Raw genomic sequence first — 22,231 nt, 5'->3', positions numbered from 1 at the left:
AAAAAAAAAAAAAAAAAAAAAAAAAATGACTATGATATAATGTAAAAAAATCAAATGTATTTAGGAATAGTATAATTTAACTATGTAAAAACATTTATGAAAAGATTAAAAGGGAATAGTGTTAATTTTTTTTAGAGAAAAAGGATTATGAGTGACTATTTTCTCTATTTTCTAAACTTCCTTTAATGTTGTAACATTTTTAATTTAAAAATTATAGAAACATTTATTATAATGAAACTATGGTGCCCAGTGCTGGTTGCCTCACCAACATTCAATCCCCTCTTCCTCCTTCCTAATAGAAACCTAATCTTCTTCATAGAGGGAACTCATCTTATCTTTAGATCTTCATTATTCTAATAAAATCAGAGCATAGCTCCCCTGGAGACCACAATCGATATCATGATTGGTGGACAGAATTTCCCCCTTCCTTGTTTGAGGTGATCAAGAAAGCATGCAGCTTGACCACACTGGCAGCCATCTTCACGGCCATAGAGAATCCACTGCTAGATCACTGCAAACAGCAAAGGGCAATCTGATATTACCAAGTCACTGACTATACTAGGCCTGAAGCCTGCACAACCTCTGGATTCCCACTTATGTGAGATAATATATTCCCTTATTATTTAAGTCACTTTGGGTCAGGGTTTTCTATCACTTGGTGCTAAAAGCATCCTAACTAATATAAAAATATTTTAAAATATCTTCCATGAGAAGCAAACTTTCCTTTCCTTCCCTTCATTCTGCAACAGAAAATATAAAGCTCTTACTACCAAAAATAAAATCTCAGGACTGTTCACATCATATATCTTGTAGATATTCAGTACACACTGACATGGTACGGCTGGTTCTAGAGCATAAAAATACTATTAATGGCTCCTTCCTTAAGCAATGTATTTCTATCTTAAAGCCACTCCCTTTACGATTTCTATGTTGAACCAGGCCCCCCCAAAATAAAACAAACTCATTTCACCTTCATGGAATATAGCAGCAAGACCAAGAAGTCATTCATCCCTTCCCCAGAGCAGACCTCTGTCCTCAGTATTATCACTATCCTCTGATTGTACCTCCTTTCTGGCACATGCCCCTTTCTAGCTGTGTAGTAGTGGTTTAGGTATTGTACACCTCTTATTTATTATAGATGAGGAGAATCATCCTAAAGAGAATAAACATTTCTTTGTTTCTGTATCTTACACTGATGCTTGTTCATCTTAAGTGCCCAATACATGATGGTTGAATAAATAAATAAACAAATTTATGCTCTTGAGCCTAGAAAAAAGGCATTCTATTCCTCCTTGAAACTCCAAAGGAAAACTAAGAAAACTGAAGATGGTAAAAAAATAAATAAAACCTAAAATATGGATCTTGGTAAACACTTGAGTCCTTTCATAATCAGCTGCCACATTAGCAAAGTTATTAACACTAATATCAAAAAAATCAGGAACAAGAAAAAAATGCCTGCTACTATTTCTTTCACTCAAAATTGAACCGTCATTACTCGTTTGTGTGGAAAATATCTCCTTCCCAATTGTGAGTTGCCAGTTCAGGAAGATTTGAAAAAGAAATAAAAGTTTTAGGGATTTGAATTGAAGAAACAAATCTGTTTACCAATGATATGATTATCTACATTAAAAATGCAAAGGAAACTATACCCAAAGTATTAAAATTAATAAGGGGATTTAGCAAGGTGTCTGGATAAAGAATTAATATACAAAAATGAACTGTAATTTTATATACCAGCACCAAAAAGTTAGAAAATGCAACTTGAAGTGTCTGTTCTTCAGAAGTTAACATTAACAACATGAAAAGACAACTCTTAAACCAAGGAAAAGATATTTTCCATATTATTAACTGCTAAAAGACTACTTTCTAGAATATTTTTTTAAACTCCAAAAAAAATCAAATGGCAAACAGCCCAATTAAAAAAGAATGCTAAAATGAGTGAGTGAAAGTTTAAGCAAAAAGAGAATTGCAGAGTTTCAAACAGTATCTTCCAGAATATAGTATAATATTTACAAGGGAAAACAGTCAGTTAGGAATTCTGGCAGATACCATCTTAGCCAAGTGATCAAGGTTAACTTCACCAGTATACATACTGATATCACGTACCCCCTGATATGATGTACATCACTTTGTGGTATCCTTCCCAATAATGCTTAATCTCAGTCTAATCATGAGAAGACATTAGACAAACCCAAACCGAGAAACATTCAAAATCACTGACCAGTACTCTTCAAAAGTGTCAAGGTCATGAAAGACAAGGCTGAGGAATTACCACGAACTGGAAAAACTACAGTGACATGACAACTGCAATGTAAGATCCTGGACCAGATGCTCAAACAGAAAAAGGAGGTTAGCGGAAAACCTGATAAGATCTGAATAAATTCTATACTTTATTAAACAGTATTGTACCAAAGTTAATGTCTTACTTTTGATAAATATTCTATGATAATATAAAGATGTTCACATAAGGAGAAGCTGGGTAAAGGGGATACAGGACCTCTCTGTACCATTTTTGCAATTTTAAATCTAAATTATCAAAACAAAAAATTAACTGTGAAAAAAATGAGTAAAAACATTAAAGATAATCTCTAGGAGAGGAAACATAATGACCATAAATATATGAAAAGGTGTGCAATCTCATCAGTAATTAGGAAAATACAAATTGAAATCACAGTGAGATACCATTTTACATCCACTTGTTTGGCAAAAACTGAAGAGTCTAACAATATCACATGTTGATAAGAATGTGAAGCAATGGAGTTTAAACACTGCTGGTAGGATTAAAAATGGGTTCAGCCACTTTGGAAAATGACTTGGCTGTAAAGTTGTAAAGTTAAACATGCATATATGTATCACAGATGATGCAGTAATTTTACTCTTAAGCAGAGTCTAGAGAAACCAGTCAGTAAGCACTGGAATGTCCACAGGAGCACTGTCTATAATAGGAAAACCTTCGGTTCAACCCAAATACGCACTGCTAGATAAACAAATTATAGTATATTTCAGGAAATAGAAATATTATGAATTAAAATGAATGAAATATATGAATATATCTTGGAAACAATGTTAAATGAAAAAAAGCAAGTCACAGAAGAATCTGCGTAGCATGGTATTTTTTATAAGGTTCAAAATCAAGCAAAACTAACACTTTCAGGGACATAAATATGGGTAAATTATAAAGAAAAGTAGATGTCTGAGACAGTGGTTACCTCCTGGGAAGAAATTAGGGGTTAGGACAGAGAGGAACACACAGGGTGCTTCAACAGTATTGTGACAGATTTCTCAATCTGGGGGGTGAGTTCAAGGGTTGGTTTAAATACAAGAATTCAAAAATTACATAAGTGTTGCATGTATTCTTTTATCTGTGAAACATGCTTTGCAAATAATATTAATAAATATTTTTTAATAAAGGAAACCTCATTTTATTTATTTCTTTATGTATGTATGTCTGCACTGGGTCTTTGTTGCTGCGCGCGGGCTTTCTCTAGTTGTGGAGAGCGGGGGCTAGTCTTTGTTGTGGTGCGCGGGCTTCTCACTGCAGTGGCTTCTCTTGTTGTGGAGCACGGGCTCTAGGCGCACGGGCTTCAGTAGTTGTGGCATGCGGGCTCAGCAGTTGTGGCTCGCAGGCTCAGCAGTCGTGGCACACGGGCTTAGTTGCTCCGCCAGTGCCCCACAACTACTTCCTGGGATCTTCCTGGACCAGGGCTCCAACCCGTGTCCCCTGCATTGGCAGGCGGATTCTTAACCACTGCACCACCAGGGAAGTCCATGAAATATTTTAAAACAATATTTTAGACAAATATATACCCAACCCTTAATAGTGATAATTTCAGGGGATGAAATTCTGGAAAATTTTCACCCTCTATAGCAGATGTTTTAAATAATCTTAATATCAAATATATAATGAGTATGTATTAGAAAACACTGCATTTTTTTAAAAATTTTGATACTGCAATAACAAATAGTTGTGAGATAGAAAGTGTTCCTCATTAGAATAATTTATAATGATCACTACCTCAATTTTTTTCACTCACCAGAGTTCCTCCACAAATACTGTTCCCATTCACAATCCATGCTGTTACAACTGGGTCCTACTGTAAGATTAATCAGGACAGTGCTGAAACACTCCCAGCTTCTTCCACTTGGGAGTTGTGTGTATGTGCAAACATTCTCAACAAATAAGCACTGGGTCCACTGTTCTGCGTAACGTGCTAGTAAAAACCTTACTGAGGGAAGAGGCCAGCTACAGATAGAAGAAATTAAGACAGGAAAGTCCTCCGAATTGGTCTCTGTGCCTTGAAGAAAATAGGAACACCTAACAGTCAACATTAGTGTTGCAAGCCATTCATCCTCCTTCCTCTACCACATAGCCTCATAAAGTTTTAGCCTTAAAACTAGGCTACAGACAGGAAGGCAGTCATACATTCTTGGAGTGCTTATCACTGTCATTGTCGCTCTCACATAAATGCTTTCATGCAGATTGGCCTATGCTGGAAACCCCATGCAAACAGATACAATGGTATATCAGATCCCTGAGAACCTGCAAGTGGACAACAAGCAAACGTGGCCACACCCAGAACTTCAGTAAAAATACGCAGTGAAAACAAAGTATGGCAAATACTTGAGCTGTATATTTTAGGTATTATTTTCTATAATCAGGAGGAAAGAACATATTATTTCCCTTTTTCTGGCTCGGTATTATGATGCAGCAGAAGGCAGCAAGTAAGGAAATGGGGACTTTAAAAAAACATTGTGGGCAGATCAGTGATAACAGAATGTGGAAGAGAAGCACGGCTCAATAACACTGACTGATTTTAGGGAAGGCCCTAAAGATTGAGAGTGAAGCGCTTAATGTCAATGTGAAGGGAGCGAAGAGGAGGCTGAAGGCTTTTTAGGAGTAAAAGAGAAGGCTGATGGTAGCTACGGTTCTCTAATACTTTAAAATAATATTTTCAAGAAGACTGTGGATGAAGGGTTCTTCCAACCATGGAAGAAGGGTTAATGATTGCACACGGTACAAGGAAGGAACAATTTGGAACCAAAGCCTGCATCAGGACCACTCTCCTCCACTCCTTTTACTTTTGCTCTGTTTTGACCAAGATGCTCGCAATGTTGAAGACATTAGCTTTTACCAAAGCGGATCCTTCCAGGCCACCAGGTGGAGCCCAACAGTCACAAAAAAGAGCCCCCTCCTCAGCCTGATTTGCTTTTTGTCTACCAGCCAAGCTAGAGCCATACCGCCCCGAAAAGGACTTATGAAGTCTAAGTTTGGTAATACATAACACAGCCTCTGCCTCAGAAGAGTCTTCAGATACGAACATTCTCTTGAAAAGGTGAAATACTCTTTGCACAGGGGGAAGGACTAGAGCTAGAGCTATTTTTCAGTTTGCAAATCTTGCAGGCTATGCCTCAATGAAACAAACTAATTTATCCTGTTTGTTTTTTCTACCAACCTAGTTACTGTTTCATTTTCCTAAATACAGTTTAATGTAATTTAATGACCACCTCCCCAATTCATATCTACCTCATAAGAAATTCGGTATCTATCAAACCTGAACGGAATAGTAAAAGCGTTTGCTTCTGTTAGTCAACAAATATTTCTGACTGTCTGACTCCTGACACCTTACAGGTGCAAAGGTGGGAGCTGAAGAAGATACCAGAACAGACCCCCTTCCCCATCAGCCACTCCTTCCCCACCACACACATCGTCAATCAGAACTTCCCTTCCCCTCCTTTCACCTCACCCGGTCACCCTCTCCAATGGAAGCTGCTGTCCTCCATGCTCTTAAAATGAGCAGTACTATGACGTTAAGCCTAGACAATCCACGTTCAACCAAAAATTTCTCAACCCTGCTGTACATGCACTGACCTATTCATTTTCCTCCTTCCCATCCCTTAAGGCTACCAAAGTTTGCTAGAGAAAGTAATATAAATATGTCGGTTTGCTCTAGGTCAACTCATGTCATAGATCTTTAGTTAGTCTTCACTGTTGCCAAGAAACACTATTATGTTTTTCACAGTAGCTGCTGTAAAACTTTTCCATTTTCTTCAAGATGTATCCTTAAATATTCCAGAAGAAGAAACCATGATAAATCTAGGAGAAAGTGACCTTGATATCTCCATGTGCATGACATCCTGGAAGAGAAGGCTGGGACTGTAAACTCTATACTTTAGGACAGCAGATTTCGCAAGGTCTGAGAAAGTATAAGCATGAATTCCACTGCAAGAGTTTCTAAAGGGAAGGATGATTGAAGAGAGTTGAGAAGCTCTTAAGACTGTAAGTCTGATTACATAATTACAAATCATTCCAGCAAGGAAGCCAATGTGGCTTTCTAAGTATCTTGGACAAGAATCTAGTACTAAATATAAAAAAATACTAAATATGTTGTGATGCATAACAAAAAGCAGTGATCCCGAAAAGCCAGTAAGGCTCCACTAAGAACAGATTACCTTTAGATTTTTGATAGCATTACAGGACTAAGGTTCATCAAAGTGTGGCATGTAATGTATAGAGGTGAATAAGGTTCAACTGAAATCTCTCATGGCAATTCCAAGAACAAGATAAAAAATAACTTTCAACAACTAGAGGTCTCTAGTACTGTAAATCTCTTTGGGCTTCCCTTAACTGGAGGCACCAAAGTGCCACTGGGAGTGCCAGAGAAGCAATGCTTACACTGAAGGGGGCACCAAGACTGATGGCCTCCTGAAGGCCCCTTCCAAAGCTACTGAAATTATATATTCTATTAATGTGCACAGGCTACTTAACCTTTTTGTTAAAGATTCTAAATGTGGGATTCTCCACCTGCAGTTACATACTGACTGTATATTGTTATCAAGTGTTGATTTTGAAACCACAGAACCTGGTTCTCATCACTTTCTGTTCTAAACCACTCCTGTGTTTTCTAGCTTGATTTATGGTACAACATCTTCCTAGTCAACATGGCTGAAGACCTTGGGGTCACCAAATCATTTTCATCTACCCATCTGACCAGCCAGCAAACATTCACTGAGTATCCTTGTCCTAAAGAAGTTCATGGCCAAGTAAATAACTTACATAAGCAATTACAATACGAACAGATGAGAGCTTTAAGAGTGGTATTATTAGAAACTATGGGAGCACCCATGACGGAGGACTCAGTCAGGGGACATTTTCCGAGTAGACGACTGAGTTAAGTTTAAAAGTTGAGTATTTCGCTAAATAAACACTGGGGAGAAGAGAAAGCCGCTGCTGGGAAAGGAAGTGTAGTGTGCAAAAGTCCGGAGCTAGGAACACAGTTAGCACTGAAACGGCAAGCAATGAGGCGTAAGTGAAGGGAACAGTAGGGGATGAGGCTGTCCTTGATGAATCGTGATTAAACGCCGTCATCTAACCGATCACGCAAGTCAGAGGCCTGAGAGCTCCTTCAAGGTTCTGTCCTTCTCTGTCATGCCCCACTTCCCACTGGCTACCATGTCTGAGAAAATTTACCTTCTTCATCCCCCCTGACTCTTTTCATTCCTTTTGCTTCCCTCACTGCAGCTCCTTTACTTCAGGCTCTCCCATCTCATCTTAGTGCGACAGCCGACTGCCTGCTTTCGGTCATGGCCCTTCCCACCCACTCTGGACTCTGAATCAGAGTGATCTTTTAGCAAACAGGCTTCCACTCTCCCAGAAACAACGCTGGATTTCCCCCTTCATCCACCTCCTCTAAGCTTCCAGAAAATTATTTTACTCCTATGGAAGAGCTTACAACACTCTGCTTTGTACCACAGCTAGAGCTCAAAGAGACAGGCCATTCAGTCCATCTGCTTTACCCACACTATTTGCCAGAGAGTTGAGTGCCCCGGTCCCTGATAACGGGGCAGTGGATCGCAGGGCCTCGGACCCCTACCACTGTTTAAAACTATGAGGCAAATAACTGTCTCAATAGACCAATAAAGATCTTCTACCCTAGGAATTCTGTATTGTGCTCTAGACTACAGTGTGTGACCTGCAGAGGACTGGCAGTACCATTGGGGGGCCATGTATGCTATCAAGCAGGTAAATGGCTGCTGTGTAGAAAAAAGCAGACTAATACAACTCATGTGCAGAAAGGGGTAGAGAAAAGATACCATGTGGTGGCTGGACCGGTCAGGGTGGTTGAGAGAGAAGCTGTGACTCCTTTGCCACCTTGTTAGTTCTGAGCTCCTCATGAGACCTGCCTACGCTTACTGCCCTGGGTTTTAGGTGAACCACCAATGTCTGATATTAATCACCACTTTTATTTAAATTAGATCAAGTAGGATTCCATTTCTTAGAATCAAATTAATCCTATGACATTTATGTAAACTCCTTCCGCATTAGGTTATCATTTCTTTAAATAAAGAAACCACAGCGGGCTTCCCTGGTGGCTCAGTGGTTGCGCGTCCGCCTGCCGATGCAGGGGAACCGGGTTCGCACCCCGGTCCGGGAGGATCCCACATGCCGCGGAGCGGCTGGGCCCGTGAGCCAAACCACAGCTTGTTTACCTTTGTATTTCTCACATAATACAGCAGTGACTTACACATATGATTAACACCTGTCTTTGTGAACTGAATTTAACTACAGAAGAAGTAAATGACTTTGGACTTGAATAATCAGTAGCAATCATATAGGCAGAAGTTCAGTAATTTTTAAGGGTAGAGTGTTGGGGCAGGGAAGAAATTCAAAAGAAAGGCGCTTCGGTTAAACTTGGTTTTTAGGCATGGTTTCTATGCTTTCACATTCATACCCAGAGCAAGTACTACCTTCACGCTCCGGGTCAGAACCTGGCAAACATGAGAGAGGAAACCCAAGCGGTCACAGCACAGCATGCTCTGACTGGGAAACGGTGACCTCAGCTCCTAAAGATCAGTAACAGATAGCCAGAACAAAATAGCAAGGCGACCACCAACAGGCAACAGCTGCAGCACGCACCCCTCACGAGACAGATGTCAGCTGAGAACTTCATCATGAAAACCCGCCACATTTTATTTCTTGAGAAAAATTTTCTCTTTTCCACAAAGATTTTAAAAGGCTTATTTCCATAAAAGACAATTTTTAATGTCTTTATAGTAAAAAGGTAGAGAAAAAGCACAGTTTTCCATCTAAGTATGAGAATCTTCAAACTTTTGCATTTTGAAAAATAGATGATTAATATATGGTTATTATTTTAAAATATTCTTTCTTTAGATTCAGAGAATGTCCTTGCTGCTTCAAAGGCCTGACTCCTTTTTTGATTATTGCTGTACTTTACCCACAAGAAAAGAGTTCTTGATGAAGTAAGGGAGCATCTGTAAAAAAAAAAAAAAAAAAAAAAAACCAAAAAAGCACCTGAAGGGCCATCTGAGTAATAAGAGAAACTCATTCTGTGAAGATTTCCTGACTACACCCGTACAGCTCAAAAACTAAGGAAACAGCCCAATCAAGTATACACAATGGGATATGACAGAAAGGCAGATAAAATGCAAGGCTGGATTTCCTGCCTTGATGTGCAAGTGTTCCCTTTTCACTGCCAAGCAGAGTGTGGCGGGCACGATCACCAGGGCCAGGTGGCACAGCCATTACCGAGCCTTCTGAGTGGATGGTGAGAAACTGGCAAGCCGCTGAGAAGGGCTATTTAGGGCTCAAGGGGTTGACGTCACTTTTGGATAATGAGTTAGGCTTCAAAATGATGACATTGCAGTCCCACCACTTGAGAGCAAAAAAGAAAGTGCAACTGTTCCTGAGTGGCTCTGAGATCATATAAATCACAGTGATCTTCATATCACTGAGAAAGTGGCCCAGGATAGTATTTCTTAAACTGCATTAGGACACACAGATTTGATTTGGTTTACTTCACTAACCATAAAAGGCTAAGCAGAGAATAAACCTCATCAAAGCAGCACACTGTGGCCATCCATTCAGTGTCAGGACTCATAACCACGGAACATTCCCAGGAGGGTCCATCCTGTACAAGTTAGGTGACCAACAAGCAAGTCACCAAATTAGACTGAAAGTAGTGTCAGAGCAAATTTTTCTAGCTTGTATGCCTTTATTTTCATTTCCTAAAATGAAACCTAAGCATAAACCAGACACCATCTATAATAAAGGGCTACAGATATAGCTAACACGTAATACCATTTCGCTTTCAAAATGAATGCCAACTGTAAGAAGGAAACGGGCGCAGCGCTTGGTCAAACAGCTAGATCCAGCAGTTTCTTCAGATTACAAGGAAATGGCTATCCGTGATGCTCCGTGGCTATATAATCTATATTTAAGTTAGACTGGTTTCTGAAAGCTTCCCTAAAAACATGGTACCTTTCCCTGTTTACAGGAGGGTAATTTAATGTTTAATGCCATAAGTGAAACCTCGGAAGGATCAATACCAAAAAAGCACATCATTCAAACATACCTTAACATTCATATTTTAAAGCATGGGAGACTGAGGTCTCATGAATACGCCTGGAATTTCACATATTTTAACACTAGTGTCTGAAAGGAGAGGTCTGATGGTTTGATACAATGAATTCTTTGCAAGTTCACAAGTACAAACAGGATTCATACCGTAACAGGAAATAAGCAGAGGTTCAGAATGTGCTTATGTTTTATGCCAAAAACAAACAAAAAAGGTGAGTGCCTGGCAATTCAAGGGACCGACAGGTGGCCAGTTGAGGTGGTAGCTAAGGGTGATTTCTGAAGAACCACGCCTAGTACGCATGCTTTAACGCAGAAATAATAATTAAAATACACACAAAAAAGTTTACGTAAATGCTACCTAAACCAAGTTCTGTCTGGGATCTGTGGTTTTTCTCGCCAGAGGTCACCTACCCCAGGGCAAAGTTGCTGTCTTCCTTCCAGTCCACAATGCGGCAGATGAACAGCGTGTTGGCATAATCTTTAGGCCGGGTCACAAAGTCCTGGGGACAGTCCTTGAGAGGTACATAAATTCTAGGCACCCGGTGGTCCGAGGGAGAAAACAGGGCATACTTCCTAAACAGTTCACTGTTCTTATCGGCCAAGAGTTTGAGGAAGCCAGTCGCTGCACGGGAATGTTTTTTTTCCAAGATGTAAACCACCTGAAAACACCAAAGATATAGTCAATGCTGTTTATCTGTAGGACTGGATAACAGCTGGGAGAAGTCAGCAGGATGTTATTTGGTCACCTATCTGGCTCCAGCAGTTTTTCTAAGTCTAAATGAAGTACCTCTCAGTGATGCTCTGTGACTAAGTTATCTATATTTAAGTTGTAACAACTGAAGCCAGCGAGCACATATACCCAAGGAAAACTAAGCAATACACAGATTAATTAGATGAAAGTGCTTTTAAAACCAAGACCTATGTCTCAAAGAAATATGTAAGACTCCAGCAGGGAAGTGCGGCTGCAGGTATTTGTTCTGCGTTACATTTTTCTCACATGAACTATACCAGTATCTCAGGTGAACAATACAATAATTGTTTATTTTAAAATGTTATTAAATGTAAATAACTTCTTTATTATGCCTTCAAATGCTGAAACCTTTTAACCTTCCTTCTTTCCAAGATTAAACCCAGTCTCTCATTTCACCAGGCAAAAATTCAATAGCACAAGTACGTGCTATTTCTACCTCATGGGCCTGAGATGCCCCTCTCCCACCCAGAGATGCTGAGCAGCCAGGTAGCACCAGTAGAACGGGGTGCCACTACACCAAACATCCTAAACCAGAGGTCTCTCTGTCTCTGCATGATGTGGACTAGGATATGGTCCTCATCCATATTAGAGAGACCAGCCAGGTGGCCAGGCCTGAGGAAGTTCTTTCCAGCCCCTCAGCAGTACCAGCAGAAACTAGTGGGAGCCCCAGTGGTACCTTGTCAACCAAACCTATCAAGATAGCATTGCAAAGGCTCTGAAAACTAAATTGTCACCGTAACTACAGCCCACAGAAGTAGTCCGGGACCCGCATGCTAACCCTACACAGGGTGACCGCCTTCTAAAAGACAAGATTTAAATAAGACCTTGAACCTGCTAACATAGCCAAAAGGTCCAGGATACATTAGAAAATCACCTTATACCAAGAACCAGGAAAGTCACTACCTGAGTGAGGAACGACAACTAACACCAAGTTAGTTGATGCCAACACCGAGATACTGCAGTTATCTGAGAGCGATTTCAAAGAGCCATCATAAATATGCTTTAACAGCAATGAAAAATTCTCTTGAAACAAATGAGAAAACTGAACGTCTCAGCAAGGAAATAGAAGTTATAAACTAAATGGAAATTATAGAACTGAAAAATACAGCGACAAATGAAATACTTGCTGGATGGGCTCAGTCGTAGGGTAGAGGTGACTCAGCACAGAATTAGTTAACTTGAGGACCAATCAATAGAATTTACCCAATCTGAACAGAGAGAAAATACATTGAAAAAAAATGAACAGAGCCTCAAGAAGCCGTGGAACAGTAAAAAAAAAAGATCCAGCATTCAGATAATTGGAGTCCCAAAAGAAGGATCAAGAGAATGGGGCTTAAAGAATAGATTATGCTGGGGACTTCCCTGGTGGTCCAGTGGTAAATAATCTGCCTTCCAACGCAGGGGATGTGGGTTTGATCCCTGGTCGGTGAACTAAGATCCCACGTGCCGTGGGGCAACTAAGCCCGCGTGCCACAAACTACAGAGTCCACATACCCTGGAGCTAGCACGCCACAACTAGAGAGAGAAGAAAACCCGCAGGCCACAACTAGAGAGAAGCCCACGCGCCGCAACGAAGAGCCTATGCCACGCGCCTCAACGAAGACCCTGCCTGCTGCAACTAAGAGCCCACGCAGCCAAAAAGAATACATCTGCTGACTGGGAACAGGTTAAAAAAATACCTTAGAGATTTTGAGGTCCTAGCAACAGTTGTATAACATTAATGTGTGATGGTATCCATCTGTATGATTATAATTTTCTTCTTTTCTGGTGGACTCAGTAACTTGTGTTTAAGGTTAGAGAATAGCAGTGGCTGAATGGTTCCAGAATTGAGGATTTTGGGGGTAGGTGCGATGGAACAACAAGAGGGGTGAGGCATTTGATGACATCCGTAACAGGACTTGAAGCGATGAAACATGGTGTCTCTGGCAGGTAGGAAAGGACTCAAGGCTAAGAAGTAGCTAACAGACATAGAGAGAAGGCAAGGGTCAAGGCACTAGTGGTCTTGATGCGGTGAAAAAGTCCGTGGAGGGGCACAGGAGAGTGAGAGCTGAATGATGGGTCAGTCCAAGATGATGTGTTTCTCTGTGATAATGCCCATCCAGCAAGTATTTCATTTGTTGCTGTATTTTTCAGTTCTATAATTTCCATTTAGTTCCATTTAGTTTATAACTGCTATTTCCTTGCTGAGACGTTCAGTTTTCTCATTTGTTTCAAGAGAATTTTTCATTGCTGTTAAAGCATATTTATGATGGCTCTTTGAAATCGCTCTCAGATAACTGCAGTATCTCGGTGTTGGCATCAACTAACTTGGTGTTAGTTGTCGTTCCTCACTCAGGGGGTGACTTTCCTGGTTCTTGGTAAAAGGTGATTTTCTAATGTATCCTGGACCTTTTGGCTATGTTAGCAGGTTCAATGTCTTATTTAAATCTTGTCTTTTAGAAGGCAGTCACCCTGTGTAGGGTTAGCATGCGGGTCCCGGACTACTTCTGTGGGCTGTAGTTACGGTGACAATTTAGTTTTCAGAGCCTTTGCAATGCTATCTTGATAGGTTTGGTTGACAAGGTACCACTGGGGCTCCCACTAGTTTCTGCTGGTACTGCTGAGGGGCTGGAAAGAACTTCCTCAGGCCTGGCCACCTGGCTGGTCTCTCTAATATGGATGAGGACCATATCCTAGTCCACATCATGCAGAGACAGAGAGACCTCTGGTTTAGGATGTTTGGTGTAGTGGCACCCCGTTCTACTGGTGCTACCTGGCTGCTCAGCATCTCTGGGTGGGAGAGGGGCATCTCAGGCCCATGAGGATAAAGAGGTTTCCTGGACCACATACCTGTGGTAGGATCTCCCTTGCTAGTGCCACCTGGATGCCAGGTGTCTCTGGGTGGGGGAGGGGAGTCTCATAGCTATGAGGACAAAGGGGCTTCCCAGGCTGGGCTGCTTGCTGCGGCAGGATCCCCCTGCCGCAGCTGATGTTCCCCCAGCTGTCGGTTACCTCTAGGTGGGCGGGGGGGGGGGGGGGAGTCTCAGGCCCATAGGGACAAAGAGACTTCTGGGGCTAGGTCACCTCCTTGGCAGGAACCCTGCTGTCAGAGCCACCCAGATGCCTGGTGTCTCTTGGTGAGGGAGAGAAGTCTCAGGTGTGGTGGGGAAGGAGAGCCCTTTTCCTGGCCACTTGCCATCAGCAGAGATCCCAGTCGATTTGTCTTATAGGTGCTGCTGGGATTGCCTGGTGTTGTTGGAGGGCCTCCTGTTAGATCTGAGGAACGAGTCTGCTTGAGCCACCTTCTATTGTGGGGTTGGGATCCAGAAACCCGGGGCCTGGGTCCCCTTCTGTTGGTGGAGGGCTTGTAAAGTTCCCTGCAGCTACATTGTTCTTCTAGCCCTAGAGTCCCTAACTAGTTTGCCTTCCTCTTTTCATCTTTCAGAATTCTCCTTTGGTTGTCTCTTATTATTGTCCAGAATTTGTAGCTGTGCTTAGGGGGGAGGAGCAAGGAGAAACGAATCTATGCCATCTTGTCTGATGCTTTTCGTTTTAATGTTCGACAGAACAAGAAGTAATACAAATCAGCATGACATTACTCATGATTCATGTGTTAGCTGTCACAGAAATGACTTTACCACAGTGTAAGTTTTGCCTTGTAATTTTCGATTGAATTCATTAAGAAACTACACAAAAACAAATAAACCCCAAAACCAAAAATAGCAAGAGAGGAAGCACCATTGGGGGGCAGCAGCAAATTGCAGAACACAAATTCCACTGACAGAGGTTGCCTCTACTCAGCTCTGACCGAAGTCTTTTAAGAATGTGGCCCACTGTTGCTGGATGTTTTGTTTTGTCAAGAGACGCCAGAAGCCTGACACTCCTTTTTTTTTTTTTTTCGTATAAGCTACTAAGCCAAAATTTTTAAATATTGCACAGGTCAAGCAAAACACAAATTTGTGAGCCAGACCCAGCCCACGATCTTCCCGTTCATTATACTCTTTCACACCTATCATATTGCCTAGTATATGGTTAGTATTCAAAATGCTTATTAAAATAAAGAGCTAGATAAGTGAATGGGCAATTGGCAGGGGAGAGTAAAATATATGTAATATAATTTAGAAATTCCTCATGCCGACACGCAGGAGACACTCTCCTAACCAACTTGCTAGACTGAGTGGCAACGCCGCATTCCCAGGCTACACGTGCTGGCGGATGCCTCTGGTAAAGGAAAACCTCACGCTATCACACACTCCATCCTTTGTCATCGTACCACTCCTTCCACCAGGAGCTACCTGCACAGCGAGGATCAGCTGTGTTTGATCCCATATCTGAATATGTCACTAGCATATATAATTTTTTTTAAGATTTAATTTTATTTATTTTTGGCTGTGTTGGGTCTTCATTGCTGCGTGAGGGCTTTCTCTAGTTGTGGCGAGCAGGGGCTACTACTCTCTGTTGTAGTGCACGGGCTTCTCCTTGCGGTGGCTTCTCTTGTTGCAGAGCGCAGGCCCTAGGCGTGAGGGCTTCAGTAGTTGTGGCACACAGGCTCTAGAGCACAGGCTCAGTGGTTGTGGCGCACGGGCTTCGTTGCTCCGCGGCATGTGGGATCTTCCCGGACCAGGGCTCAAACCCATGTCCCCTGCAGTGGCAGGCGGATTCTTAACCATTGCGCCACCAGGGAAGCCCTAGATAATTAAAAAATAGAATTGAACTACGCAAAAAAACAAATTGCTTTTGTTACTGGATAACTAAATTAAATACTTTGGAGAAACTAAAAACTACTTATTAAAAACTTACTTTTGAATTAGATACGGTCGTGACAACAATAAAAAAAATTGGAGCAAAAAACTAAAAATCTAGAAGGAGTCTACATTCATATTGCTTCACCAGTGTCTAAATTCTCACTCCATCCATTCATTTACTGCCGTGCCGCATGGCGTGCAGGATCTTATTTCCCCAACCAGGGATCGAACCCGTGCCCCCTGCAGTGGAAGCGCGGAGTTTTAACCACTAGACCGTCAGGGAAGTCCCTCTCGCTCCACTTTAAATAAACCGAACTGGAAGTCATAGATGTCATATTACAAGCACAGTTTATGCAGAAAAAGATAATGCAGAACCTCAATAAACATAGCCATGCACGAAGAAAAGGCCTTGGCCCTTCATCCAAAGACAGACAAATGAATATATGTTTAAAGTTATGAAAAAGATTCACTTTTTATGATTCCCTGCTTCCACTGACTTTTCTGATTAACTGACCAACTACAGTCCTAACTGAATTGTATGAGAGGCCTCCAACAGGTAGCTCAGCTACCAGCAAGACAAGTGAAGAAAACAGGCAGAGACCTTTGCTGATCTCTGCAGCGACTTCTCTGGTAAAGCTCTTGTGTCCTGTGACATGAAGGTGTTCTCGTCTTCTGTAACTGGTGCACCAGCATCCTCTTTTCCTAATTTAAAAAAAAGAGAAAAGAAGAGGAGGAGGAATCAGGTAGACACATACCTATTAGGCATACAGACCCGTGGGATTTTTAGATTCAGCGCTGCAAGGATTCTTGGATACCATTTACCCCAAACTACTCATTTTACAGAAAAGGAAACCCAGGCCCACAGCGGTTAGGTGGCTTGGCTAAGGTCAATTACGTCACTAACTTGTAGTAATGCTCACACTCAGCAGGCCGCATTTTATCTATTTAACATGATTCATATGTTAGGCATCATACAAGTGGAGAGCATCAAATTATGCTGAATTAAACTAAATCGCCTACGTGTCAAAATGCCAAAATAACTAAATGTTATACACTGCCCCAGCCCACAATGAAGAATAGAGATAGGTTAACTTATTATGCACATCTGCTGAAATAAAACAAAATCAAAATAAATGTTAACTTTTAAAAGTACTTTGGTACAGCCATAACAAACAAAATGGTGGAAAATAGATTCTATTTATTAAATAAACAAATAAAAAAGCCAACCTTGATTTTCCTGGCTTTTCTTAGTGACATTATATAAAGAGTAAAGTACTTAAAGTCTTTTAATGTTTAATTTCCTTTCTTAAAAAACTTATAAAATTCACATTCACCCAAGAAACTGAAACCACTAAAGAGGGAGTTAGGCTCTGGACCAGAAGTATTAAAACCACTCATGAAAAAAAGCAGCAAATTACAAACTTCTGAACATTTTATATTTTCATGCGTTACATTAGATTTCCCCCACAAGATATTCTTATCCAACTCTACTGGAGTTTCTGGATTCTAGGGGTCACAACCAATTCATGTGGGACCCACTCCAGCTAGCTAAGAGAGACTTGTACTTATCATCATTTAGACATTACCAAGGCCAAAATAAATAAATAAATCCTTTTCAGGACTGGCTGCCTCTTAGCAAAGGCTCAGCTAAAAGCCAACTTTACTCTGGGCGTACTCTGGAAACACTGACATGATCTGACCTACTGGGGCCTAAGAACAATCAACTCTATGCTTTTCCATCTGTGCTAAAATCTACCTACCATAGTGTGCCCACTGAAAGCAGAATTCTGTTTTCTAAAAAGAAAAACAAATGAAAACTTTCCCATTGTCGATCACCCTCTTTATCACCCTGTAAAAGAGGGACATCATCCAAGTTCATCTTTTATTTTAGACCAAGTTCAGGATTCCAAAATCATCAGATGCTTTCAGAACAACATCTTTTATACTCTTAGGGAGAAAAAAACCCACACAAGTTGTTGACCAGCTCCAAAACATATCTTGCCAATGTGTTCTACACAACAGGTAATTCATGAAAGATTAGGAGGCTGGAATTACCATGAACAAGTATACCCTACCTAGATATCTGACATCCGAGTTTGGTCTCAGGAGCTGGCAATCAAGACAGGGCAGTGAGGGTTTTTCCGAGACAGCCCAAATCCTGGGCATGCAGCTTTCTGTAATGGTCACTGGTGGCTCCGTCTTAAAATGACTATCGCTTCAGATTCCATGCCAACAACAAGCAAGTCTTCTGTTCCAAAGGTTATGCCAGGTTGCATTCAAAAAAAAAGAGGGCAAGCCATGGAAGTGGGCCCAATTATGATTTTCAGAGATCACACTTGAACATGACCTCTTCAGGTTCTGTGTTCATAAGGATATCCTGGCAGACATCAGGCTTTGTTCAGACAAAGATGCACTCTAATAAATTAAACTGAAGCTTGTAGCCTTACAGGTGAGCACCACAGATATGTTCAATAAATGTGAAGAAACACACTGCCAGTTTAGAAAAGTGAATCACCTTAACAGGTTTCCAACAACTACGTCTTGCCACACCGAGTAGCAAAGTTGTCAATTTAATGAGAGAATCTATTGCATTGTTTAATCACAAGATCATTTGTTTCTTCATTTATACCATGTGTATTTACTGAGCACTGGGCATTGAGGATTCAATGTGAATAAAAGAAAGATGATCCCAGCCCTTATGGAACATACAGTTTAATGTTGGAGTGATATTCAATAAATAAGCACTCAATAAATATAGAATTATAAACTGTGATGAATGCTAAGAATGAAAGAACACTCCCAAGGAGGAAGAGATGAGACCATACGACTTAGATTAAGACGTCAGAGAAAGGCCCTGTGTGCACGTGACATTTACGCTGAGGTATGGGGAGGGTGTGTGTAGGAGTGAGGAAGGGGACAAAAGACCCCGAGTGGGGAATGGTACTCGGGAAGGGGTGGAGGTGGGAAGCCCTTGGCACAGTCAGGAACAGAAAGAGCACGTGGCTGGAGTACAGCGAGCAAGAAAGGGCATGGCCAGAGATGCAAATGAGAGGTAGACAGGAGTCGGGTCAGATGGGGCCTTGCAGAAGCTAAGAATCCTGAGTTTAAACCTACGTACAACAGGAAGCTGGCTAAGGATTTTGTTCAAGAAAGTGACTGCCTAACTTGAGACTCGGCCAACCTAAGAGGGGACGTTGGGAGACCAGTTAAGAGCTATCGCAAAAGTCCAGACACAAGAGGATAGTGCTACAATACAAGCACTGGAGGTGGAATTAAAAGGATCATTTTAAGAGATATTTTGGAGTTGAACTAGTAGACTTTGGTGGTAATTAGATGTGAGAGTTTAAGGATTATTAGATATAAGAAATAAAGGATTACTTCAAGCTTTCTGACATCTGCAGCTAGGCTGATGGAGGCATTACTGGCACAGGAAAGACTAGAGGAGGCGGTGAAAATCAAGGGTTCTACTTCAGAGGTGGTTCTACTCGAGAGGCCACCTGTGAGATCTTCAAGTGATGATACCGAGTAAGCAGTTCAACATGAAGATCTGGAACTCAAGAAGAGAGATCTGCACTATGGCTCTAATTATAATTTATATGCCAAGAACTTCCATATTTATAGTTTTCCAGCCCAAGCTGCAGAGAAGAAATTCAAACCCAAGTCTCTTCAACTACTAAGTTCCTGAAGCTCTTCCACTGATACATGCTCAAGTATGAAGTAATGTGCTGTCGGTGTTAAGGAAATAAGAAAGATTCACTGAGGAAGTGAGTTGGGCTTGAAGGATATACAGATGTTTTGGAGAAAGAAAGTTGAAGGGCATTCCAGGTAAAGGCCAGCACTTGTACAATGGCCCAGAGCTGTGAAAGAGCCTGACATGGTAAAGGATTAGTAAGAGATTTATTGTAGCTACTAACAGGTTGAGGACACAAGTGTTGGGCAGGAAGGGACTGGACGGGGAAAGGAACAAAACTGGTGCGGAGGTGGGATGGGTCCTATGGCAGAGATTCTAGTCACTGCCCAATTTATCTATTCTCTTCTTTCCTATTAAGCAGAACTCCGATTATTTTTTTTTTTTTTTTTTTTAGCTAGTATTAGTTAGAAGACTACATTCCTCAGTCTTTTTGTAACTAAACATGGCCTGGATGTCTAAGTTTTAGCCAATAAGATGCAGGCTAAAGTGTTGTGATTTAAAGGATGGAGGTACAGCCTTTCCCTCTTCCTCCTTCTTGCTGGCTGGAATGTGCATGTGGCAGCTGGACCTCAAGCACTCATCTTGGTCCTGGAGGCTACAGGACAACAGTGCATTCTGCTGTGCAGAGCAGCACAGCAGAATTGAAGACTGTGGAGCTAACCTATAAGCCCTGACCTGCCTACCTCTGTTCTTCTTTTCTGTGAGATAGAAATAAACTTTCTTGTTTAAGCCATTGATATTTTAGGATTTAACGCCACTCTCAGCGGAACATACTTCCTAACACACAGGTCCAGACAGTGAAAGTGATAAGCTTGGATACTATCCTACAAAGCACTGTAAAGGCCAGGGACACATACATTTTAGAGCTATGAATTTGGTAGCGTTCCAGAGTGGAGAGACAATAGTAGCAGAGGGCTTAGGAAGCTGGGGTTACAGTCTAGATGAGACGCGATCAGAATCTAAATTAAGACAGTGGCAGTGACAGTGAACAGAGGCAAGACTTGAGGGAGATTTATGAGAAGGATGCTGCGAAATGTGTCTCCATCACTGGGAATGACTTAGTACAAGAAAAGGGGCTTAAGTTAAAAGAGCTTTGGATTGACTCTCAGGGAAAATGCTTTCACAGAACGCTGAAACTCCCGGATGAATTACTAGAAGAGGGGAGAGCTGCCTGCAGTCCTCTACGAAGGAAAAGGTTATGTTTCCCCACAGCCTGCAGTCTGCCGTACTGAAGGCAGAGCCGGCCCTGTGCATTCTGTGGCCCCTTCCAGTTAAAAATGTCCAGAAACTAGTGACTACCAAAATTCTTCATCTAAAAAACAGAACTTTCTAAAAACTGGACACACTACAAATATAAGCAACTGCTCACTATGTTCTCCAAAAAAAACACTCTAGGAGGGAAAATCCAGTAAAATCCTAATCCTTATACAGATTACCTGAAACTTCTATTTTAAACATTCAAAAAGTAAAACACCATGATTTGCTGGAGTTGGCATTGCCACTTCCTTAAAAATGATTTTGATTTGGCCTTCTCATACATAAAAAATGGACTGACAAGGCTGATGATTCTTAACACTTGACAAATTCATCAGGTTTTCAGATGGTTAGACTGTGATACTAAGTGAAGGCAATGTGAAGAAAAAAGCAAGGAATTGGGCAAAAAGGTGTTTCAGTCTTTCCAATTAAAAGAGTGACAAACTCTGACAAATCCAAGCTTTCTCATCTCTGAATGAAGGGTCACAGAAATTTACAATTTCCACCAAGAACTCAATGAAAACTGTAATATAAACTGATCCATGAAAACAGTTCCCCTCAGATCTCTCAAAATCAACCAACGAGGAAAAGTTACTTTCTGGGCCCCTCTCCCCAGTGAAATGTAGGCATGACAACACAAGTCCTCACAGGGCAAGGTAACATTCATGTTAGAATAATTTTCTGGATGTCCCTTGTGGTGCAGTGGTCAAGAATCCACCTACCAACGCAGGGGACACGGGTTCAAGCCCTGGTCCAAGAAGATCCCACATGCCGCCGAGCAACCAAGCCCGTGTGCCACGACTACTGAGCCTGTGCTCTAGAACCCGCGAGCCACAACTACTGAGCCCGCACGCCACAACTACTGAAGCCCAAGGGCCTAGAGCCCGTGCTCTGCAACAAGAGAAGCCACCACAATGAGAAGCATGCGCACCACAATGAAGAGTAGCCCCTGCTCGCCACAACTAGGGAAAGCCCGGGCGCAGCAACGAAGGCCCAACTCAGCCAAAAATAAAATTAATTAATTAATTAATTTAAAAATAATAAGGAAACAGTCTCCTGTGACTATGGAAAAAAACAACAACAAAGAATCACTTTCTGTGCTGCAAGTCTGCCAGTCCAAGCAACTTGCTCACTCTGAAATAAAGCTACTGCAATTGTATGGTGCCACAGAACGCCCACAGTGTGTTCACATACATCACCTCATTTGATCCACACCGTAACTTCATACAACAGGTAGAGTGGATATTGTTATTCCCGTTTCACCAAGGAAATGGAAGTACTGAAGGGGTAGAGCCAGCCGATGACATCATTCAGGGATCCTGGTGCTAACTGTGGCAGCCTCCTCCACACAAGCAAGAATCAGAGCATCATGGGAAGAGCCATGAAAACCTACATCAAGATATTGCTTAAGTGGCCGTGGGACTCCTTGAAATGCT

At 41.5% G+C, this 22,231-nt stretch overlaps 1 protein-coding gene across 12 annotated transcripts in view; it reads right to left on the bottom strand.

Moving 5' to 3' along the window:
* The window catches only part of DIS3L2 (DIS3 like 3'-5' exoribonuclease 2), a 398,793-nt gene that overhangs the window by 220,123 nt on the left and 156,439 nt on the right, over positions 1–22,231 (bottom strand). For 11 of the 12 annotated variants that reach the window (XR_008619304.1, XR_008619302.1, XR_003677896.2 and 8 more), the window contains exons 7-8: positions 16,452–16,552; positions 10,787–11,034 (exon numbers count right to left, since the gene is read on the bottom strand). Coding sequence is in view for 7 of the 12 variants with exons in the window: in XM_028482691.2 (XP_028338492.1) it covers positions 10,787–11,034; positions 16,452–16,552 (349 nt within the window). In the remaining 5 variants the exon portion in view is untranslated. Of the gene's footprint in view, positions 1–10,786; positions 11,035–14,587; positions 15,794–16,451; positions 16,553–22,231 lie in introns of those variants that run through there. The other variant, XM_055090536.1, reaches the window with a different exon arrangement.

Source organism: Physeter macrocephalus, chromosome 2 (assembly GCF_002837175.3).
Source record: "Physeter macrocephalus isolate SW-GA chromosome 2, ASM283717v5, whole genome shotgun sequence".
NCBI classification, from domain to species: domain Eukaryota; kingdom Metazoa; phylum Chordata; class Mammalia; order Artiodactyla; family Physeteridae; genus Physeter; species Physeter macrocephalus.
The sequence above is the reverse complement of the archived record's forward strand: the minus strand, read 5'-3'. Positions and strand labels throughout refer to the sequence as shown.